At 33.7% G+C, this 26,027-nt stretch overlaps 1 protein-coding gene across 20 annotated transcripts in view; it reads left to right on the forward strand.

The window, feature by feature from the left end:
* Positions 1-26,027, forward strand: part of HDAC9 (histone deacetylase 9) — a 930,192-nt gene that overhangs the window by 841,620 nt on the left and 62,545 nt on the right. For all 20 annotated transcript variants that reach the window (XM_078441509.1, XM_078441511.1, XM_078441488.1 and 17 more), the window contains one exon: positions 12,811-12,944. In XM_078441509.1, the coding sequence (XP_078297635.1) occupies positions 12,811-12,944 (134 nt within the window). The remainder of the gene's footprint in view (positions 1-12,810; positions 12,945-26,027) is intronic.

Raw genomic sequence — 26,027 nt, forward strand, 5'->3', positions numbered from 1 at the left:
CGAATTGGTAAAGCAGCAGCAGAGTTTGAGAGGATTGACTCCTGTTTTGAAAGAACCCAATCCTGTGGGTAAAATACTATCAAACACCACATGCTACAGAGAAATCCATGGACAAAAGTAAAAGTCCACTGATGTGGCAAATGTTCCTGTTGTCTAATTTTAAGAAATGGCCACGGTCACCCCAACCTTCAGTAGCCACCACCTCAGTCAGTCAGTCAGCAGCCATCAGCATCCAGGCAGTACCCTCCACCAGCAAAAAGGTAATGCCTTGCTGAAAGCCCAGATGGTCATTAACATTTTTTTTGGTGATGAAATATTTTTAATTAAGCTATATACATGGATTTTTTAGACATAATCCTATTGCACATTTAATTAACTAGTTATAGTGTAAACACCACTTTTATATGTACAGGGAAACCAAGAAATTCATTTGAGTAATTTCATTGAGATATTCACTCTTGTAGTGTTCTGGAACTAAATCCACAATATCTCCGAGGTATGCGTGTTTCATCCTAGGCTCTGAATCCACAAAGTTGGGTTATGTTTTAAGAGCAGGGATTGCAGAGTCAGGGGATTCAAATCTTACCTGTGCTGTTTTACCTTAGAGAGTGTACCTAATCTCTCTGTTTGTTTTCTTTTCTACAGTGACAGTAATGATAATAACTTCTGGGGGGGGGGGTGCTGGGAAAGGGGTTGAGCATTAAAGAAGTTGTAAAGTGTTTAGCACAGAGACTCTGCTGCACTAAGTTTTGTGTAAATTAGCTGTTATCACACATTCAGCCAGTCTGCTTTATGTCTCTCTACTATTTATGTATCAGTTTTTAATTAACCTAATAACAATGCCCAACACTCTACTAGGCAATGGATATACCAACCCAAGAAAGAGATGGTCCCTGTTTATACCCTGTAAGGGTGAACTCACAAATTAAGTAGTATATACAGAAAAATAAGTATGAGGAGGCACATAGGAATAATTCTTTACAGTGGTTTTAGGATGTTGCTTATGTTGAATTTAAAGGATGAGTAGGAGCTGACTTAACATGGACAGCATATTTCATCAGCAGAAGCTCATATTTATGGGCACTATTTGATTCATCAAACTGTATAGATAGTAATCTCTAAATCAAGGGAAGACTAAATGTCAGGGAATGGCAGAAGATGGAGCTGGAGAAATCATACCTTGAAGGCTGTGAATTTAATCCTGAAAGGTGAAAGAAGTCAATGACAGGTGGTTAGATGCCTGGTATTTTGAGCTCACTGCTGTATCTGAGTGAGCCTAGAGTTTTCTACTGGCATGCTTGCTTATTTCTGTGCTCAGAGTTTTCTCCTAACTTGTTCACCCTTTCAGCCATATAAGACTTCCCAGAATTCCTTGAATATAAGATATATTAATTAGAAACACCTTGCAGTGTACAACCAGATGTGGCCAATGATCATGTGGCCAATGATCACTTTCAACTGAAAGTATTACTGAAGTATTTATTTCAGCTGAAAACTCCTCACAGCCTTATTATTTCCCAACAAACCATCTTCCCCAGATCCAATGAACAGTATGCTCAGGCATTGCCAAGGTACTTGTTTTATACCTCAATGTACTGGCACATGGCACTTAATGGAGAAAATGAGTGGGGATGAGTGAGGACATGGTGACATGCATTGGTTACTTCATCTTTTAGGTGAAAAGTAAACATGTTTTATTTTATTTTTTTGGTTTTTTTTTTCACTTATTTTAAACAGGCAGTAATCAGTGGATAAGGCTTCAGACTCTAAAGCCTGAATTGAGTCCTGACATTACTATATTGTAGTTGTGTGACCTGGGGAAAGTTATTCAACTTCTCTTTGTTTGCTTCTCTATAGAAAGTTTGATATTCTCTGTAGCTACCTAATGAGGTTGGTGTGACTATTAAATGAAATATGTCTACACAGTCCAAGGACCTGGCATAGAATAAATGTTTTAGAATTTATAATTGTTGTAATTGTTTAGTTGTAGTTTTCAACTTTCCTTATACTTTCAATTTACCTCATAAATTAGAATTACATTAATTTTTCTTAGACCTGCAATATATTCAGGGGTATGTGAAAACTTAGTAGCTAAAATACTACCCACTTATTACCTCATGGTTCTGTAGGTCACAAGTCTGGGGAGACTCAGCTGAGTTCTCTGCTTCAGGTCTCACAAAGCTGATATATTATGCAAGAAAACTCCTTATTAAGATTCTGAGGAACAATCCTCTTCTGAGTTCATTCAGGTTGCTGGCTGAAATTCGGTCCCTTACAGTTATAGAACTGAGGTTCTCATTTCTTTGCTGGCTAGAAATTACCAACATTCCTTCTTACATGACCCAACAATGTTCAATCTATTAATGATGCATCAAGCCCTTATTATGCCTCAAATATCTCCAAGTTCCTCTTATGGGGCCACCTGAAGAAAACTCTTTGCTTATAAAGGGCTCATATGATTAGATTATCTATCCACCCTCTTTCTGCTCAACACTGTTCCAAATTTCCCTTTTGTTACTTTTTCAAATTAAATTTTTTTCCATACTACAGGAGTATATAATATGCATAGGTTCTACCCACACTCAAGAAGAAGGGGATTATATAAGGGCAAGACTTATCAGAGTCATTGAGGATCATTCTGAGAATTCTGACTACCATACTAATTTAAATATAATCAAGTAAAACTTGAACATGCTCATTCCAAATTCACTCATTCTATCAATAAACACATACTGAACACCTACCATGTACCAAGCTGTATGTTAGGTTTGAAAGTATTAATCAATTCTTGGCAATTTACTATTTCAAAATAGGTTTTTAAAAAGCAGGATTGTCTGAATATGTTGCTTCCTGTTCTCCAAACTTACTTTTCCACTCTCCAGTTTTGCTTTCTGGAACTATAATAAGTATGATCCTGTGTCAGCATAATTGAGTATTCTAGAACTAGGTTTACTAATGGGAAAACTAAATAAATGAAAAGAATGATACCATGTATAATATATTGCAGATTTATCTAATAGACCTTTTAAAGCATTAAGAGGTATCCTGAGGTGAGGAAGTAATAGTTACTGATATTGCCTGTGTGACAAGTACTGGATAGATGTATTTACAGACATTATTTCACTGCAACCAACCAGTGTTACTATTCCTGTGTCGGAAATGGGAAGCTGAAGCAAAGATATACAAATGTCTAACAGTGTAAATGTTTGGGTATGTCCTCCATTATCCTCTGAGTTTCCTCTAAGCAGATGTATATCTTCCATCTATTAAACTTTATTAAAAATGTGTTTATTTTATAACAGTTCTCTTTTTCTATGTTAAATTTTATTTATCTGGGTAAGTGTTCCTTATATTTTAGTTCCTTGGAGGCAGGAACTATATCTTACTCTTCCATGTATTTCCCTGGCTATTATTGGAGTATATGCTCAGTAAATACTGGTTGAATTTGAGTAGTGCAAACTACTGTAATGGGATCATCATTCCTTAGCATGAGTCTGTTCTGCTCGTATTCCATCTCACTTAGCCAATTATGCATGAGCATCCATGAGAGAATAGATCCCATGTGTTTGATACATTATTGAAAACAGCAGTAAAAACTGGTGATTGGCAAATCAAATTGCACTTAGGGCTTGGCAAAAAAAAAAATGTTGATGGGTAGAAAAGAATGGTCTTACAATGTCCAAAAGCATTTTCTAGGGATTTTTTTCCTTGCTGGTTTTATATTTGTGTATTTTAAGGGAAATTTATTTCACATGTTTCTGGTTTGTTTACACTTAACACACCAAAGCAATGATTTGTAAAAGCAATTTGGTATCTAGGAACTCTTTCTAAAGTTCCTTTTGAACTGGAAATCATGTCTGAAAATACGGGCAGTATTAATAGCTATGAATTGGCTGAATGGTAAGAAATGCACTCACTGAGAGCTTTGTTCTCACCCCAACTATATTGTTAATAGTTTGCCTTTATAATTCACCTTTTTAGATACTACTTTTCTCATCCTTAAAATGAAAAGATTGGAATATATAATCTTAAAATTCACTTCTAGATCTAAAATTCCATGATTAAAATCTTTTATTAAAAAATATATTAAACTGCTATTTGCCAGGCTCTGTTCGATGTACTGTTTTTTTTTTTTTTGAGGTGGCTTTTTATGATTTAAATATTCATTTCAAATATGAAAGAATAATTAATCTTTAGTTCTATTTACAGGTGAAAAAACTCAGATTCACATATCTATTTGAAGTATCAGATTTACATATAATACTTTCGCACATAGTAGGAATTTAGTAAATGTTGATTTGTAAGTGGATCATAGTTGGAGAGAGGGAGGGAGGGAGGGAGGGAGGGAGGGAGGGATGGATAGTCAAAATGCCAGTCACCTTTCTTGCCATCTTATTCTCAGGAATTCTTCAGGAAAATGTTTTCCAATTTAATTTTTCAGAAATAATGACACTGAATTCTGTTGTCTCAGACTTCAAGATACAAACCAACTATTCGTTTGTTTTCAAAAGATGCCAAGAATATAAATTCACCTCCTGGAGCATCACTGACTAGAACACTAAAGGGATTTTTACTGTAGTTGAAAGTACCTTCTTTAAAACATATGCAATATTTATAGGGCTGTTTAGAATAAGCCAACTGAAAGATTTAATGATAATAATCTCCATATTCCTTCTAAAATTGATTTCCGGTTTCAATGAACTTGGAAAGAGTCCTAGGACATCAAATAAATAAAGATCTTAGCATGAAATGAATCTTCAGAATATGTTCATAAATTTACATTTTAAACATGACCAAAATATATATATATTTGCCCATTATTAAGGTGATACTTTAATGAAAATTTTTCATTTGCTTGGAATAAACCTTTCTGGCTACAGATGAAAGGATTTTATGGTAGCGACAATGGTTTTGTGAGTTAAATGATCCCAACATCATCAGGAACGAATCACAAGTGCCTACCATATGAATTACAGCACCATGAGTCTTAAAAAGGTATTTCTGTGGAAAGCATTCTTCCCATCTGTAACAATCAGATTCTGCTTTGAAGTCCTGCTAGAGAGTCTTACAATACATGAGACAGCCACATGCTACCCAAACTTCTCTCTCAGCTTGAGTTTGACTGCACTTTCCCAAAGAACAACAGGGCAACTTAATGATGAAAGGGTTTAGAGAGGAAAATGGCTACAGCTTTTGTAATTACACTTCACTGTATGTGCATTCTCCAGTGATCCTTTCTGGATACAACTGTGGAAATTTTTCCAGTGGATGTGCAAAATTAAATTTCACATTAAAATGGGACAAAAGTGTGTATTCTTTGATCTCTCCTATATTGAATCTACAGTGTAGTCTTCACAAATATTTCTGGCCCAAATGAAACTAACCTGCTAAAAATGAGTAAATTATTATTGAGACTTTTTAACTATATCAGAGTTAGAAAAATGATATAAATCAATAACACATAAGGTGTCAGTATTTCAAGACACTGTCACTAATGCTGATTTCCACTCCACTACTTCTCCTGAAGGGGTGTGGGAGTGAGGATTGCCTCTGTCATCCTGTTTTGTTTTGTTTTTTTCACTTGAAGCTTTCCTCAACAGACAGAAAATAATAGTGTAGAAACACTTGAGTGACTGGAAGACTGACATCAGCAAAGTTAAGAGATTAATGTGAGTAGAATTAAAAAGACTTGTTTACTCACTTTGTGTCTATTTCTTTATTAACCAAATGAATCATGACTCAGGTACTTTCTCTGGCATTGGTTGCTGATTCTAAACTCTAGTCTATTACAAGAGGGCAAAATAGCAATGGTAACTATACTGTAGGTTAGAGAGAAGTCCCTCTTCAATGTACAATAGAATCTCTCAGTCTTAGCTTGCGTAAAGAATTCTAATTCAGCCATTTTTGTAATTTCATAATAGAAATAGTCTATCTGGGATTATCTCTCATTTCCCTGGGCTTCTATAATAATGTTTCGGTTATCCACAACAGGCATTGCTGAATATACCTAGGTTCTAAAGGAATGAAGTTTATAGAGTTTGGGAACGTTGTTCCCATTTTGCCTTTATATGTTTTACTATTTACGTTCTATCTCATCTCTGATAAAAAAGGAAAGCTAGCAATAAAAAGAACAGGCCTCTTTCCATAATTAAAAAAAATACATAATAACACTAGCATCAAATAAGTGCTAATATGTAGTGGCCATTTTAACCTTACAGGAGGATATTATTTACAATCATATATGAAACTGAAAACCTAGTAACAATTTAAAAATCTAAACACAGAATTGGTTGGTATAGTAATACATTTAAAATAACATTGTAGAGGACTTGAAAAATGTTTCCCACTATTAATATTTGTAAATGTAAGTTAAAAGATTATAATATGATCCTGTTTTATTTTTAAAATACACAAAAACAACAAACATGAAATACTACAAAAGTGGAATTGGTATCTTTGACAGGACTGTGGATTTATTATTATATATATTACAATTATTTTACTATTATAAATTTTATTATTTATTAAATATTAGACACTACAGTTATATAATATATAACTACACATATACTTATATATTATACTATTTATTTTATTTACTATTCATTATTTTCTATTATTTTCTAAATTTTCTACAATGAATATGTGTTTGGTTTTCAAAACAGTCTTTTTTTTAATGACAGTTAAAGCTAGTTAATGTTGTTTCCTTTCACTACCACTATTCTCTGGGAACTATGTGGGGAACATCAGATGAAGTGGTAGAGACATGCCATTTAGAAGGATGAATCCTTTTTTGTCCTATGACTTAACTATTAAATACATATCTAAAGTTTAATTGTTGGATGCTATTTGAGCAACTTTTCATTTCAAACTACTTTTCTGAACTAGTAAAATTGCTGGCACAATATGATTTTGGCCAGAAGTAACACCCCATAGAATATCAAGAAATCAAATTGAAACTGATAATTTGAACCACTAACATATTTACAGCTTACTTAATAATTCTTTAAAGAAGCAAAAAATTAAATTTGCATCTAGTAAATCAACAGAACTGAACAGAAGATTTCTAACTCAAAATGCCCTTCCAATTCTCTTGCTCATTGGTGTCTCAGTTTTAGTAGTTACCAATTCACCTGTGTTTGGTCATGAAAAGAAATGACATGCTACAATGTAGCTTCCTTCTCATGCTTGTCATTTAATGCTGATTAAATTAAATTAATATGATGCTGTTTAAAATAACCAGGCTGCACACAGGATTCTTTAGTGTAGTAGTAGCAGCAGCAGTAGTATATTAGCGTTAGTACTTTGTTAAAGCCTCATTCTGGAAGTTCTTCTCAAAAGAGTTTAAGGTACCAAATTTCACTTTGAAAGAAGTATTTCTTAGAGAATGCCGTCACAGTCAATGCAGTAAAGTAATAGGGAAGACTGCCAAGTCTGATTTTCAATGACTCTATACTGATTTCACTGACTAACCTGTGCCTGCCCATCTTGCTACACCACAGGTTCCTCTCTAAGCTCTACTCCCATGCCACCCCCCAAAAATAATCCAGAAGCTAAAGGTCGATATGGACCCTAAGAACCCAGTTCCATCACCATATCTGGTGATTGCTTGAGCCCAAGATGCACCATGTTACAGAGATGTGTTTTTCTGCTTGATCACTTTTTTTCTACAAGCCCTCACACTCAGGACACTAACCCCCTTGAAAAAACAAATCACTGGCTATGGTTTCTGCTGTCCTTTTTCAACTCTTCAGGCTAAGTTTGCTGTAACCAGCAGGATGAGCTTTTGTGCCTTTTGTGAAGATAGAAGTAAAAACTATTAAATGCGGCTTGCAATTATGCCTATTAAAATATTAAACACACACTCATGCACGCACACACACACACACACAGACACACACACACACCACTGAAAGTTTTGTCTCACATGTCCTGAAATATAATACCTTGACATTAATAGCCATGCTTGGCTTCTTAAATACCTCATATATATGTACAGCAGTAATGGACACAGTAGAACTCGGGCTAACAAAGCTAAACAGTTATAATTGAATTCCTTACTTTGATTGGAAGAGAGGCCACAGGCCTTATAGAAATTCATTTCTTTACTTCACTTGAATGTTTTGTGCATGCATAACTCAAAAGTTCAGCTGCTTCAATCTGTGGTTCAAAATCACATGGGCAACATGTGAATGGAAATAAACCCTGTAGGTAAAAGAAAGAGGAATTTGGATAGAGATCAAACATTAGCTTCATTCCATTCTTTCCTTCCACTTTTTACTATCCCATCTAAATTTGGTATTTTATGGGACTTTTTTTTTTATTTCCAGAGGAAAAAGTGAACTTAAATCAGATTTGAGATTTTCTCTCTTTCTCTCTTTTTCCAAATCCATGTGATTTGATCTGCTCAGTAATGACTTTAGATAATTCTCAATTGTTAGGAACCTTTAGTATAAAAGATATAACATACTGGCTTGATTTATTATTATGTGTTTTTAAGCTCTCACTATAGCCCTGGGTTAGGTTATAGAAAAAGCTGTTCTGAATATTTCACAATATTATTAGCAGAAATATTTACCTTTTTGCCTGTATGTAAGTATTGTATTTCTTTTTTATTTTCTAGATTGGAAGTCGATACTATGTGCTATTAACTTTGAACATTTCTAAGCATTAGGGATCAGAACTTTGCATCACATTTTCTGAAGGCTTAGCATTCTTTTTATAGTAGTCAGGTAAGAAGGTAGAGTTTAGTGTGGCCATCCTCATTTCTAAGTGACCTGTGGAAAAACTCTTATTGGTACCGTAATGCGGTCCGTAAGAAGTGAAAAATATTGCAGTGCTTGAAAACAGTTTTTATTTAATTTTAAAATACTTTTTAGAATAATTTCTGCCAACTATTTAGCAACATATAGTAATTATAAAATTACTATTGTGACTTCTATCAGAGTAGTAGCTAAGTGGATAGAATCAACAATGAAGTGCTTCAAGGTAATGGGGGAAGTGAACTCATCTTATTCATGGCTAACCTCAAGTGCTAGACCAGAACTGAAATTCTAGACGGTTATGGTTTATTGGGTAGATATCTCAGTGCATTCCAAGGATGAAGATTATATTTTTCTGTTGTTCCAAAATGGAAGCAACATACTTTGGTTTGGGGTCTCATTGTTTCACAACTTTATAGGCTTTCATTTAGTTCTACCAACTTTATTCTGAGAATTTCCTTTCTTTTCAAACAAAACCCCACAATGCTTAAGAATAGAAGTCAGGCTTATAAGTATCCCAGGCAGGCTTGCAGAGCATGCACTTCCATATTCAAGATTATTCTTTCAAGTTCTTATGGATGTAGAAATATTCTAAATATTGTAAGTACTATATGAATGAGGAAAAATGAAATAATGTCCTTTGTACTTTAGAATGGATAATGCAAGAAGCTAAAAATTGAATTAATGTAAACATGGAAAAATTAATGACAATACTATAAAGACAAAAAAGATCATTGGTTTGCAAGTGTTGAAGGGTGAATAGGAAGAATAAATAGGTTGACAACAAGGGCTTTTTAGGGCAGTGAAACTATTCTAAATGATACTATAATGGTAGATACATGCCATTATGCATTTGTCAATACTCACAGAACCATACAGCACAAAGCGTGAATCCTAACCGTTGACTTTTATTAACAATAATATATCAACACTGGCTTATCAATTATAGAAAATATACCACACTAACAATGCAAGATGTTAGTTATAGAGGAAATGATAGCAAAGGGGTGGGATAGTATAGTTGAATGCTCTGTACTTTCTGCTCAATTTTTCTTTAAATCCAAACTGCTTTAAAAAATAAAGCCTGTTAATTATTAAAAATATAATTGATTTAAAACTAAAATTTTTATTCCTTACAAGTTCTTAAACCATATTTTAAAAATGAAATGCCATATTGAGCACATGGTTTTATTTCTTTTCATTTATCTTATTTTTTTGCAATTGTCCTTAAAATTGGACAGGTTGGATACAATGTTACATTTTTTTTATGTTGAATGAGAGACATTTACATCTGGCATTATGAGAGTCTATACATCCTGAAACACTTCTACATGAAAATATCAAAACTACTTTTTAAAACTATGAATGATTTCCAAAAAGATGAAGGAAGGTGAGCAAATACTATAGCTGTTGGCTAACCTGGGCTATCCCAAATTCTCCAGCTGGATAGAGCTTGAACATTAATAGACTACTACATACTGGGAAAGGGAGTCAAAGTCTTGGGCCTCTGAAGGGAGAGGTTTTTATTGGAGACCAACATAAAGGTAGGAGAAAGGGCCAACTGTAAGAAAAAGGGTGAATGGAAGAGGAAATTCTGATGAATAAAACTATAAGTCTATCTTAGCTAGGGCTATACTGGGGGAAATTTCAAAAGAAATAAAAAGGGAAAAACTATTTTTTTTCCATGAGAATTTGTAATCAAGTTTTGGAGTCCACATTTACAATAATTGTGCATTAAAAAAGAGTCCCTTTAATCTAAGAATTTAAAATTGATCCTAGCTGATGGTATCCCAGCCATCCAGTAGAAGCAAACAAAATCACACTCAACCCACGTTTCAAAAATAAATATCAAGTTCAATTAAGGCTTCAAAAACTTCTCACATAGGAAGTTCCAGTGTATATGGGCTCAAAAAAAAAACAAAAACAAAAACACCTCAAAACACAGAAGAGAGAGAATTAAGACAATGAGGGTGAATCATCAGAAAAATAAATAGTAAGACGAGGCTCTAAAGACTTTGAATAACAGATAACAGGATATATAATAATAATGGGTAAAGAAATAGAATGAAGAAATGAGCAAAGACTAACAAACTATAAAAGGAACTAAGAAGTTATGAAATCTAACCAAATAGGACATCTGTAATTGAACAACATAATCACTGAAATGAAAATACCAGTATAAATGTTAAACAGCAGGTTAGACACATCTGGAAAAAGAAAGGCTAGAAAGTAGATCTAAAATTAAAATACCTCTAATGCAGGACAGAAAGAGACATACACAATATGAAAGAAACCTTACGAGACATTGAGGATATAATGACAGTAACCACATATATCTAACTGGAATTCCAAAATAGGAAAATAAATAACATTATTTCAATAAATTTGAACAATTAAATTTCTAGAAAAATGTAACTTATGAAGATATAGAAAGCATGAGTAGCCCTATAATCTCCAAAAAATTTTTTTCAATAGTTAAAAATCTTCCTCAAAGAAAACACAAAACTCAAATGGTTTTACGGAAGATTTCTACCCAACTTTCTAGAATGAGATCATGGAAAAAGGGGGTCCCAACCACATCAAAATTCAACATGGTCAATACAGGAGTGCAAAATTATAGATTAACCCCATTCATGAACATAGGTGAAAAAATCCTACCCAAATCACTAGCAAAACAAATCCAGCTGTGTACAAAACAGATAATTACATCATAACCAAGTTTATTTTGCTTTATAAATTTAATGATGGCTTAATATTAATAATATTAATGTTACAACACTATGAAATTATAGGAGAAAAACATCTCATTGTGGTGTAAATAATTTAACACCTATTTGTAATAAAAACTTTAATTCAAAGTAGAAATAGAAAGGTCCTTCCTGAAACTGAATGAAACCGCAATACGATGCCATGATTCATTCACTTATTTGGTAAGTTATACCAAATATTGGCAAAGATGTGACTGAACTAGAATTTTTATATACACTGCTACTCAGAGTGGGGATTGATTATATAACATTTTACAAATAATCTGGTATTATTTAGCAGATTTTAAGCCATAGAGATTTCACTCCACTGTTGCACATGTGAACCACAAGAGTGATATAAGAACATTCATGGAGGCATTGTTTGTAATAATAAAACACTGGGGTGTTGTAATAACAAAAATGCTAATATCTGTCATCAGGAGATTGGGTAAATGAATTCTTGTATATGCATAATATGACCTACTGGACAGCAAAGAGTTATAGCTACATTTGTCAACAGAGATGAGCTAAGAAGATATTGTATAAAAAGAGCAAGTTGTGAAAATAGAAAACTGCTTTTATAAAGTAAAAAAAAAAAACACAAAAAAAGCAAAAGCATTATCACCACAAATTCATGGTCCTGATTTCCCAGAAGAAGAGGAGGGATGTTAATACAATACACAAGAAGCTTCAAAAGTATTATTAACATTATTTTCCTTAAACTAGAAAGTGAGTGAACAGATGTTTTGCACATCATTATACTTTATAATATAGAGAGATGTTATTTTTTTAAATTTATTAACTATGTAATCAAATTAATTGATTAATCATAATCAAAGGGATGTCTATAAAATCTAACATAGTTAATTTGAGGTGATATGAAAAAATTTCCTTTTATATAATAAAGTAAAAGCAGATGATGGAAACAATAAACAGAAGTCCAGCAAATGAGATTATTGACCTTATTTACACTTGCCAAATGCTATTCAAATTTTTTATGCAGGTACATATAGAATGTGTTATGAAAGGCAGTACTGTGCACTGGTGAGCAACCAGACTGATTGCTGTAAATTTTGGTTGTGGTACTTCTTAGCTGTTGGATCTTGGATTTTGGTTCCCTCATATATAAAATATAGATAATAATAGCACCTAGTTTATCAAATTATTATAAGTATTAAATGAGTTAGTCCATGGAAAGTGCTGAGAAAGGAGACACACAGAATAAATGCTCAATCAATATTAGATTCTAGTAATAGTCTCTTTTGATTTAATACTCTGAAATGTTGTTTGTGTTATGGTAGGCTTTGGTCATTTGACGAAGCAATTGATGACATTGGCTGATGGACATGTGGTGTTGGCTCTAGAAGGAGGACATGATCTCACAGCCATCTGCGATGCCTCAGAAGCCTGTGTAAATGCCCTTCTAGGAAATGAGGTAAAAATCATTAAAAGTATAGTAGGGTAGGGGTAAAGGACTAGGAAATCATGCATACATAATTTTAATTTTTTTTTAATCTCATGTAATCAGAAAGTGCAATGTTGCTCTTACAATTTTAAGAAAGAAGGTAAGCTTTCAGAAGTTTACATGTACTCTTGTTATATGGTATAATTTTTGTCCAGTTAATCCACATAGCCCTTCCCTCAATCAGGTTATTTGCAAGCTTAATAAATAAGTAAAAAATAGGGATGCCTGAGTGGCTCAGTCGGTTGAGCGTCCAACTTCGGCTCAGGTCGTGATCTCATGGTTTGTGGGTTTGAGCCCCACATTGGGCTCTGTGCTGACAGCTCAGAGCCTGGAGCTATTTTGGGTTCTGTGTCTCCCTCTCTCTCTGCCCCTCCCCCACTCATGCTCTGTCTGTCTCTGTCTCTCTCTCTCTCTCTCAAAAATAAATAAACATTAAAATTTTTTTTTATAACTACAAATAACCCTTGGGAAGAGAAATGCTTTGTATACTGACACAACTAAATACGCAGTGAAATACTGAAAAAGAAATAAAGAAAATTTCTCTTGAAATTTTCCATAGGATTGTGTCAGTTCAAGTGAGAAAATAAAGCTTCTTAAAAATTTTTCAGCTTTATTGAGATATAATTGGCAAACAAAACTGTAATACATTTAAAGTATACAGTGTGGGGGCGCCTGGGTGGCTCAGTCGGTTGGGCGTCCGACTTCACCTCAGGTCGCGATCTCGCGGTCCGTGAGTTCAAGCCCCGCATCGGGCTCTGGGCTGATGGCTCAGAGCCTGGAGCCTGTTTCAGATTCTGTGTCTCCCTCTCTCTCTGCCCCTCCCCCGTTCATGCTCTGTCTCTCTCTCTCTCAAAAATAAATAAACATTAAAAAAAAAATTAAAAGGCAAGTACTATTACTTCAAAAAAATATATACAGTGTGATGATTTGATATATGTATACATTATGAAATGATTCCCTCCATGAAATTAATTTAGCACATTCATTACCTCACATACTTACTTTCTGGTTTTGTTTGTTTGGTGAGAACACTGAAGTTCTACTTTCTTAACAAATTTTAATTATATAATACATTATTATGAACTATAGTCATCATCTAATACATTAGATCCTCATTCCTTATTCATTTTGTAACTGAAAGTTTAAAACCATTTACTAAACTCTGCCTGTTCTCCCCATCCCTCTGGCCCCTGGCAACCACTATTCTCTGACTCTATGAGTTCAACCACTGTTTTTTTTTGCGGGGGGAGGTCTACATAAGTGATACCATACAATATTTTTTTCTATGTCCAATTTATTTCACCTAGTATAATGCCCTCCAGTTTTAACCATTTTGTCAAAAATGACAAATTATCTTCTTTTTAAAAAATTAAATAATATTCTATCATATGCAGATATAAATGCCACATTTTTCCACTTATCTGTTGATGGACTTTTAGGTTGTTTTTGTACCTTGACTATCATAAATAATTCTGCAGTAAACATTGGAGTACAGATATCTCTTCAAGGTAGTGATTTTGTTTCCTTTGGTTGTATACCCAGAAGTGAGTTTGCTGGATCATGTGGTAGTTTTAGTTTCTTGAGGAATCTCCTACTGTTTTCCATAGTGGCTATACATCATACCTTCCCAAAAACAGTGCACAAAGCTTACCTGCTCTCCACATCCTCACCAGCATTTATCTCTTTTCTCTTTGTTAATGCATGAGGTAATATCTCATTGTGGTTTTGATTTGCATTTTCCTGATGATTAGTGATATTGAGCACCTCTTCATATACATGTTGGCCATTTATTTATATGTCTTCTTTGGAAAAAAACATCTAATTAGATTCTCTGCCCATTTTAATTGATTTATTTGGGGTTTTGCCTTTGTTTTTTGTTTTTTGGGTTTTTTTGCTATTGACTTGTATGAGTTCTTTGTATATTTTAGATATTAACCTCTCATTGGACACATGGTTTGCAAATATTTTCTCCCATTCCATAGGTTACCTTTTCATTTTATTTACCCTTGCTGAGCAAAAGCTTTTAAGCTTGGTGTAGTCACACCATCTGTTTGTTTGTTCATTGGCTTCCTTTTGTTGCCTTTACTTTTGGTGTCAGATCCAAAAAAAACATTACCAAGGCCATTGTCAAGGAGATTATCCCCTAAGTTTTCCCCTAAGAGTTTATGGCTTCAAATCTTGCATTTAAGTTTTTAATCCATTTTAAATTTATTTTTGTGTATGATATAAGATAGGGGTCCAGTTTTACTCTTCTGTGTATGGCTGTTCAGTTTTACCAATACCATATATTGAAGAGACTATTCCTTCCCCATTGTATATTCCCAGACATTTAGTTACAGATTAATTTACCACATGTGCATGAGTTTACTTTGGGCCCTCTCTTCTGTTCCATTAATCTGTGTATGTGTTTCTAATGCTAGTAGCATTGATTACTTACAGTATACTCGAAATCAAGAAGTATAGTGACTCCAGCATTATTATTCTTTCTCAAGATTTCTTCATCTCTCTGGGGTCTTTGTGATTTCATATGAGTTTTAGGATTGTTTTTTTCTATTGTAAAAAATGCCTTTTGATAAGGGTTTCATTGAATCCATAGATTGCTTTGAGCAGTATGAACATTTTAATAATATTAACTCTTATCCATGAGCGTGGGATATCTTTCCATTTATTTGTGTCTTCTTCAATTTCTTTCATCAATATCTTACAGTTTTTGGTGTATACACCTTTCCTTGGATACATTTATCTCTGAGTGTTTTATTGTTTGTGATGCCATTGCAAATGGGATTGTTGTATTTCTTCTTCAGATAGTTCATTGTTAGTATATAAAATCTGATTTTTTAATGTTGATTTGCATCCTGCAACTTTACTGAATTTATTAATTCTAATAGTTTTATGGTGGAATATTTAGGGTTTTCCATACTTATTGTGTTATCTCTGAGTAGAGACAATTTTACTTCTTCTTTTCCAATTTGGATGCCTTTTATTTCTTTTTCTTGCTTATTTGCTTTTACTATGTTGTAGATTGTAGTTACTATGTTGAATAAAAGTAGCAAAAGTGGGCATCCTTGTCTTTTCTTGATCCTAGAGTATGGTGTTAGCTGTGGGCTTGTTATATATACCATTTATTATGTTCAGGTATGCTCCTTCTATTCTAAATTTGTTGAGCATTTTTAATCATGAAAGGATGTTGAATTTTGTCAAATGCTTTGTATGAATGTATTGAGATGATCATATGACTTTTATCTTTCATTTTGTTAATGTAATGTATCACAATGTAATTTATCACAACCTATAAAGATAGGTTGTCTGTTGAGATCTTCCTTTTTTTATTGATGTAATCATTTGTCACTATAAATATCCCTCTTAGAACTACTTTTGCTGCATCCCATAAGTTTTGGTGTGTTGTGTTTCCATTTTCTTTTGTCTCAAGAGTTTTTGAAATTTCTCTTTTGATTTCTTTGACCCGTTGGTTGTTCAGGAGCATGTGGTTAAATTACCACATATTTGTGAGTTTTCAATATACTTGGAATGCGGGATGATTTCAGTCTTTTAAAATTTGTTAAGACTGGTTTTATGGCCTAATACGTGATTTGTCCTAGAGAATGTCCCATATGTGCTTGAGAAGAATGTATTTGCTGCTGCTATTGGATAAAATGTTTTGTATATGTCTGTTAGGTCCACATGGTCTAACACATAAAGTCTATTGTTTCTATATTGGTTTTCTGTCTGGCTGATCTATCCATTATTGAGAGTGGGGTATTAAAGTCCCCTAATATCATTGTATTTTTGTCTGTTTCTTTCTTTACATCTGTTAATATGTGCTTTATAAGTTTACTTCTTCTATGTTGGGTGCATAAATATGACAATTGTTATATACTCTTGATGAATTGATCCCTTTGTCATCATATAATGACCTTCTTTTTCTCATGTTACAGTTTTTACCTTACAGTTGTTTTTGTTTTTGTTTTTGTTTTCTGATACAAGCAAACCTACCCCTGCTTTCTTCTCATTTTCATTGGCATGGAATATCTTCCTATCTCTTCATTTTCAATCTCTGTGTACTTAAAACTGAAGTGATTCTCCCGTAGGTAGCATATAGTTAGGTCTTATTTTGTATTTATTCAGCCACTCTGTGTTTTTTGATTAAAGAATTTAGTCCAATAAATTTAACTGCATAAATTTATGCAGGCTTCCTTTTGCCATCTTGTTTTTTCTGGCAGTTTTGTAGTTCCTTTCTTCTTTTCATACTGTCTTTCTTCGTGAATTGATGACTTCCTGTAGTGGTATGTTTTAATTTCTCTTTCTTTCTCTTTGCATACTTCTGTAGGCTTTTGCTTTGTCATTACCATGAGGCTTGCAAAAATCTTATATGTATAATTGTGTATTTTAAGCTGGTAACATCCTAACTCTAATGTATAACAGAAACTCTACATTTTTAAACTCGCCTCCCATGATTGTTTTTGATATCATAATTTATAGCTTTTTATATTGTGTATTCTTTAACAAGTTATTGTAGTTATAGCTATTTTTAATACTTTTTTCTTTTAACCTTTACACTTGAGTTTTAAGTGATTTCCCTCTGTCATTATAATATTAGAGTATTCTGAATTTAATTATGTATTTGCCTGTATCAGTGAGTTTTATACTTTCATATGTTTTTAGGTTACTAATTAGCATTCTTTCGTTTCAGCTTTGAAGAACTCAATTTAACATCTCTTATAAGGGCAATGTGATGTTATAGTGATGATGAACACTTCCGTTTTTTATTGTAAATTTGTATCTGTCTTTCAATTCTTAATGACAGCTCTGTTGGGTAGAATATTCTTGATCAGCAGTTTTTTTCTTACTGCAATTTGAATATATCGTACAACTTCTTTCTGGTCATTAAGTATTGTGCTGAAAAATCCATTAATAATCTTAATGAGACTCCCTATCTGTGACAAGTTGCTTTCCTCTTGCTGTTTTTAAGAGTCTCTCTTTGTTTTTAACTTTTGACAACTTCATGTGACTTGGTGTTGATCTCTTTACATCCATCTAATTTGATACTCTTGGGATTTCTATATTTGAATGTCTGTTTCTCTCCCCGGGATAGTTTTTAACCACTATTTCTTCAAACAAGCTTTCTGGCCATTTCTCTTCTCCTTATGGAACTCCTATAATGTATATGTTGATTTGCTTGATGGTGTCCCATAAGTCCTTTAAGCTATCTTTACTGTTTGCATCCTTTTTTTTTTCTTTTTGCTTTTTTGACTGGGTGAATTTCACTGCCCTGTCTTTCAGTTCACTGATCTTTTCTTCCATGTGATCTAGTCTGCTCTTGAATATTTCTGTTGATCTTCTGTGATCACTTTGTTCATGTGTTGTTGTCCTCACTTCAATGACCATCTTCACAGCTGTTATTTTGAATATTCTGTGGGGTAAATCTTATCTCCATTTCATTAAGATCAGTTTCTCGAGTTTGTCTTCTTTTGTTTATAATATATTCCCCTGTTTCTTCCTTTTCTTTAACTCTCTTTGTTGGTTTCTGCACATGAGGTAAAACGTCCACCTCTCCTAGTCTTGACAGAATGGTCTCTTCTAGGACATGAACTTCATCAATCAGCTCAGCCCAAGCTCCTTGTTACTTCTTAAGCCTTTGTGATTGTTCAAGCCACACTCTTTGTTGTTAGTGGCTCCCCTTAGTTGACAATATGCCAAGATCTATCATTGTCCCTAAGGTGAGGATCACAGTCAGCACCTACATTTAGGTTAAATAGAAGCTAGATCCATAGATAGCAGCTGGGAAATTGTGTAGTCAAACCCCTTCCAGGGAGACACTGTGAAATGAACATTTTTGTCTGTTCTCTCTGTGCTGAGCCTGGGTGTATAGACATGGGGGTGGAGATGGGCAGTGCTCCTATGCCTATTTAAAAACTCCTTATTTGTTTGCTGTAGTCCCCAGGGACTCATGAACACAGGTACTCTTTGCTCTCAGAGCTACATGATTTAGGGGCCCATTATTTGGGTGAGAGCCATAAAAGTTGGGGTGCTAGATGTGTGAATAGACTCCTTCCAGAGAGATAATGGTTACTTGGTTTTATTGCTGGAGGGAACCAGAGGGAGAAGGCAGGAGAAATGCCTAACCAGCATTTTTAGGCTCTAGGGAGAATCACACTCAGCACATTGATGTGTGCTAATTAGAAATCAGATTCCTCAGGTAGCAATTTATAAAGTGTGTGGTCAAGATATTTCCAAGAAAAATGGGGAGATGGGAGATTTTTTGCGTGCTCTCTCTGTGCTGAGCCTTGGGGTATAGCTCTTCTCCCACACCTAAGAAATGTTATTTGTTTGCCGTATCCTGTGGGACTCATAAACACAAGCCCTGTTGGCGTTCAGAGCTACATGTTTGGGGACCCCATTCTATAGGTGGGAGCCTTAAAAGTTGGGGTTTTGGATGTGTGGTCCAAACCACTTATTTTTCAGGAAAATCTGGGATTTGGGGGTTCCCTCCCAATTGTATGGTGCTGTGTTGGTCGTGGGGTTTATGGTGAAGGATTATCTCAGTCTTTCCTACCCATTTTGATGGGGTATTTTCTCATTTGGTCAATGCATAGGAGTCACACAGCTAGTTTCTGGATTTCTCTCAGAGGGAATTGTTCCATGTTCAGATGTACATTTGATGCATCCATGGAATGATGGGAAATTTAGGAGTCTCCTATATCACCATTTGGTCTGGAGTTTTAAAAACCTTGACAACCTTTTTCTGTTTATTTATGAATTCTCTAGGCTAAGAGATAGATATTATTCCCATCTTAGAGATGGTGATAATGAGTCTCAAACAGGTTGGAGAAATCCTTTCAAAGTCATGCAGCTAGAATGCATTAGATCCAAATTTTGAACTTGAATTTGCATTGCCAAACATGATTTTTTTTTCTTTCACATTATGTGACTAAATTGCAACATATTTTTCTGATTACTCTGTAGACATCAGATCACATTACCTTTAGGTTCACTTTCAGATTATGGCAAACTTTTGAACTAATTAATTGCAAGTCAACAAATATTTCAGTTTATATATATTCCTTAATGTTACCAATTCTTTTTATTTATAGTGAATGTTTACAAGTGTTAAGACTGTTTTAGGTTTTACTTTCTTTCATGAACTTGCAATGTGACTACTTAAGAAATAAACATATACAAAATATTTTTTTAAATCTGTCATGTATATTACTTTTAACAGTAACTTAAGCTTTTGCCTGTAGTATTTATGAAGGGGAAAAAAGTATTTTCTCATCTGCCTGCTGAACATGCAAGTTTTATTGTCATCATTATCTTACAAGTCTGTAGTGCTTCAACTTGATTATTGTGCCATATTTATTGAGATAAATATGTACATTTTTTTATTTTAAGGAAAATATGAGAAAGAAAGCTTGAGCACTCTTTAAGTCTTTTCTCTATTGTATAATTTTAGATAAGACAATAACCTAAAAGATGTAGCTATCTAATGATTAGTGTTCTTATTAGTAGATTGTTATTTCAGATCACACATAGTTCAGAGTGTCTAATATTTTCTAAATATTAGTCTTTCTGAGTTTCCTATGAACAAATAATGTCAAAAATAATGTTTGGGTGTTTATTGTATTAAAGGTTTATCAGTTAGTGTTGAGCTGCCCTATGCCTACCAGAAAACATATTTTGCATATTCACCTTTAGTCACAGCTTACTTATTTGATTTTAAATGTGGAAACATTTTAGAGAAGCAGACTGGTTTTAATATTTACATTATAAAGGCTTATGCCAGATGTGCAGAAAATCACAGTAGGTTGTGGATTGTGGCTCTATGGATGATTGACCTGCCTAGAAAGAAATGTTACCCAGTTGCAAAAGCCAACTATTTTTCCAACTATGTGAAAGGAAATTATGGATTTCACTGGCTCTCTTTGAGCACATCCATTCAAATGAAATTCTGTTTCTTTGTGCTGGTAATCACTACACTTGGCCTACTTTATTCTTCCAAGGGAGGATTACCAATGAGAATGGAATAACTTTTTTTTTTTTTTTGGTGGTCTCTTTCTTTAAGAGAGGACTCTGTTTCAGAACATATTGAAGTCCATTGTGTGGAGTTAAATGGTTGTGTTTTGTACCTTCCTTCCACTGCTGGACCTTTTGACCAGGATAGGATATCTTTGGTCATTTTATTATACGAGCTATCCCTAGAGATCAAATAGATTGTTTTCATATAGCAATTAGTGACACTAGAACAATGTCCCCTAATTTAAAGTTTGAGATCTATTCGCAAACCTTTCTATACCCTTTCTCTGCATTTTTAGAAAGACCAGGCTTAAGATAGAGGAAAGGATAAAAATGTCATTGGTCAATCTTAAACATGACCATATGGATGTATAGGTACTAAAAATTCCAGTAAACAATGACTGAAATGCTTGTTTTCAGCTATATTAACTCTTTAATCAACTGTAATATCTGGATGTCTTATAGTAAATTTGATTTAGTTATTATAATACCTTAAATATTACCTTGTCTTTTTTCATTGGTTATTTTTAATTGCATAAGCACAATCTAAAATTGGTGTATTATGAGCTAAGGGAAAACAAATTTAAATAATCTCTGGTTTTCTGTACTTTTTCTATTGAGAATTCTTCAGAGTATAAATGAAATTATAAATTTCCCACAAGATTCTTTAAGGGAAACAGATGGATTTGGTGTATTGAACTTTGAAAGGTAAATTTTGGTGTGTCATGTCTATCAGTATGCAGAAGAACAAAGCTTAGGGAAAGAAGGATTTTTTTTAATGAAAAATGGAAGAAAAATACATGTGTGTTGTGCATTATAATTCATTTGAAAAAAGGAAATGAAAACGTAATACTTGAAACAACTTAAGAAACAAAGAGTTCTTCTCACTTTCATTGACAATATAATTTATAATCCAAGGTCTGGCTTTCTATATATTTTTCAGTTCAGAGGTCATCATGACTAACAGCATGACTGCATTGAAGTTTTAGATTTCATTCTTTTAGAAAAAGCAATATATAATAAGGCATATTGCATGTACCTCACCATTTTGAAAAGTGCATACATGTAGTTTTCACAATGGTTTCACATAGTGAAGTCTAGGTAAGAAAATTTTTTAAAAAATCTTTCAGTTACCAATTATTGCAATTTCAAATCCCACTTTCCCTCCAAACTCCCTTTTCAAGTGATTAATAGGGCAATTATAACTTATTATCTGGGATTTCACTTTTACAAATAGCAAAATATAGTAAAGCTTGAGCTTAAAACATTGGCAGAACCTACTTTGGCTTCTCAACACTGAACATGAAATTGAACTCAAATTAGGAAGGTCAAGAAGGGCCTTTTTGAAGGACTCTGCACTTTGTCAGATGTATTTATTCATGTGCAGAGGATTAGAATTCATAAACATTTTGCCAGTTTTTTGAATGCTGTTTCTTTTCCTTGTTGTTCTTGGCCAAGCCATGTCAATACAGCAAAATGCTGCTTCGTATGACTTATTATCAGTAGAATAATATGTATTACATAACCCAAAGGAATTATAAAATCAGCAGGAACTCTTGGCCTGCATCTTAGTGTAAATATATAGATGGGTACCAAAAAACTTGATTTTTAAAAAATTAAGTTATCTGAGTGATGCAACCAAAATAGGTATTTTTCTTTTTAAATATTTTTATGATGAAAGTGATCTAATTAGCAAAATGTCTTTTAGCTCTTCTTTAAAGAAATAGGCACAAGGTCAATCAAAATAATATACTATTGGATTAAAGCTAATTTGAGCATGGTACAGAAAATTCCTTGAGGCAACTGATTTTGAAGACCTACCAGAAATCCATTTTTTTCTTTTTCTTGGCAAAGTTCAGAATTTAGACTTACCAATCCAATCAGTGTATGATGAATATTTTTGAACTTCTTCAATGAAGCACTTAAAAACACTAGCTTGGGGTTTGCAAGAAACAGAAGTGACTATCTAAATGAGAAGAATCCGGTTGCTTGAAATGGCATCAGTGATCCTTATGAAAATAGTTACATCATTTTTAGAATTAGTAATAGAAACATCTGCGAGGTTCTCAGAGAAACTGATTTTGGTACTCTGCATTTGTGCTGGCTAGCAAACAATGGCACAGTTACTTTGAGGCCAGATTTGCCTACTGTTATGCAAAGCCAATTAACAGCACCCTGGGTTGCTTCCCCTGAAAGAAATTTCCCCAAAAGGTGAGAAAAGCTTAAGCCCTTGGCATTCCTATGGAATCTAAAACAAAAACATTGAAAAACTTCAGGCAGGTAAGATAGGAGAGGACATATAGGAGGAAGAGCCTTGGGTAGTAAGTTGAAAACAGGGCCATTAAAAGGCCACCTGTCAAAACAGAATAAATGACAGTTTTAAGCTTGTTAGATTAAAAAAAAAAAAAAACAAATTGCTGTAGACATGGAAGCTGTTGGGATGATGCTACAGCCTCTGGTATTAAAGGTTCACCATTTATATTTGAGTTTATGGCAATTTTTTTCTTTCTTCTTTTTAAAAAATGTTTTCTTATTTGAGTACAGTTGACAAACAATGTTAACCTTAGTTGCAGGGGTGTAACATAGTGATTCAGCTTCTCTATATGTTATGCTGTGCTCACCACAAGTGGAGCTACTATCTGTCACCATAAAATGCTATCAAAGTATCAATTATAGCTTTTTTTAAAATCTCATTAACTCTTATTAAGGTTTGGCTTTTACTCCTTCCATCGTCCATCCCTTTTTTCCTTCCTTTTTCCCGCCTCTTCTCTCTATCCCTTCTTCCCTCCCTCTCCCCTCTTCCCTCCCTTATTTCTTTTCTCTCTTTCCTTTTTCTTTCTTTCTTTCTTTCTTTCTTTCTTTCTTTCTTTCTTTCTTTCTTTCTCTTTCCTTCCTTCCTTCCTTCCATCCATCCTTCCTTCCTTCCCTTCCAGTCTTCCTCTCTCTCCTTTTCTTTTTCTCCTTTCTCTTCTTCATAATAACTGCTGTCTCCTGTCGAGTAGCCTCAGCTGCTTTCATCTGACTTGGATTTCAGAAACAGTGACTACACTTAGTGGTTGTGTGTTTTCATAATCTTCCCAAGGTGACTTTTTGCTCTAAAGATGCTGAAAAAGTCACTTGGACTGACTGTAGTAGGTGTTGACACCCACCCCTGAGGTGAACTTTTGAGATGGTATTGTGCAAGTTGGTCATCAGGGGTTTGTTTTTTTTAGATTTTGAATAAAGAAGTAGTGTTGCCATCTTTTCATCCTTCAGATTATGTATGACTGACTCCATTGGGGAATTGGTGTGAATCTGGCAAAGCCTGTAAGCTCTTAAATTGTTGGAATTCATGAGTAGAGAAAGGGAGAATTGAATACAGGGACACTGTATGATAATACAGAACAATGTTTTTTCCATGGTTTTCTCTTAGATTATGAAACATATCCATGCTCTGAAAGGGAATGTATGAATAATCTAAAGAGAATAAAAATGTTTTGGAAAATAATATTTGAAGATACTTTCCATTGTAGATATGTTGCATTTCTTGTATTTACAAGGCTTATGAGAAATGGAGCCAAAGTGATAGGTGGATTTTTTTGTTTGTTTATCTTTTTTAGCAAATGCCAAATAAAGGAGAAGTTATCTGGATAATTCAAAACTCCATTGTGTACATCTCACATATTGTTTGTCTTTAGGCTTTTCAGAAGGTGTTAAAAGGAATGTGAGCTGGAAACCTAGATACTTCAGAGGGTTCTGATTACCAATAAAAGAGAGAAAGCATTTCTTTTCAGTAGTGAAAAAACATGTTATGGCATTCATTTATCTGCCCTTTCATTCATTAGTCTTTTATTGGACATATATTTTATTTCCAAAACTTCTAATACAAATAAAAGTAAAAGCAATATAAACAAAATACTTTGGGAATATAATATAGGACCCTTTGTTTTTAACTATGAGGATGGAGAAATATTTTAATAGATATTATAATAGATATTAACCTTTCTTGGACTTGAATAAAAATGAGATTTTGGCAAGCTAAAACCAAAGGAAAGGATTTATCTCTTGTAGTAAAAATACATAGATAAAGACGTTAAGACTTCTTAGAATTGTGGGTGGTTCTGTTTTGGGTTTGTTTGTTTTGGGCACTGGAGAGGCTACTTTGAGTGGAATAAAAGTAAATAATGAGGCTGGATCAGTAGAATGGAATAAGATAAGGAACTGGAATTTCTGTGGAAAATATGGAAGAATTGAACTAATAAGCCCCATGCTGGGGGGTAAAATAATGACAGAACTGTGTATGATTTTTCAAGAAAGCATACTCTTATACAAGAAAAAAAAAAACATTAAGGAGATAATCATCAGGAAGAGTTTTCCCCTGGTTATCAATAAACAAAATAATAGTCTATCAGTGATATGTTAGAGCTGGCTTTCAGTGGCTTGTGAGAGCTAATTGTGTGTGTATCTCTACTCATTCCTGAGTTCAGTGACATCACACTGGTATCTTGAAATAGGCCTTGGTGGGAATATTTTCACCTTGGAATTCAGCAAATGCTACAAATTACAGCTATTTCTGTTAAACATTTGCCAGCACACCACTGCTACATGATGTGAAGCAGGTCTTCTTAGCAGAAAATTGACATTTGGAAAAGAGTATAGTACAGATCGCTTTACTAAACAACAACAACAAAAATTTAAGGAAAAGCAGTTTAAAAACATGTAAATTAAAGAAGAGAAAATTTTAAAAACACATGAGTAGGAAGAAAACTAAAGATCAAGGACAGTAAAACAGGAGGACTTACCAAGTATAACTATCAAGTTTAAGCTTATTTGAAAAACAGGGGCAAGGAAACAAGATTTTTGGCATGTAGAATGAACTAAGCCTTCTTTATAAAAATTAATGTCTACACAGTGGACATTGTGTTAGGAAACTACACATAAAGCACTGAGAAAACTTGCTTTCAATGTTATTGAAACTTCATCTTGATATGTACCTTTACATACATAGTTTGAAATGTTTTCTCATTGTATCTATAACCTTATGTCAAGGCTTAAAAATATTGA

The sequence above is a fragment of the Panthera onca genome, chromosome A2 (assembly GCF_046562875.1).
Source record: "Panthera onca isolate mPanOnc1 chromosome A2, mPanOnc1 haplotype 2, whole genome shotgun sequence".
Taxonomy (NCBI): domain Eukaryota; kingdom Metazoa; phylum Chordata; class Mammalia; order Carnivora; family Felidae; genus Panthera; species Panthera onca.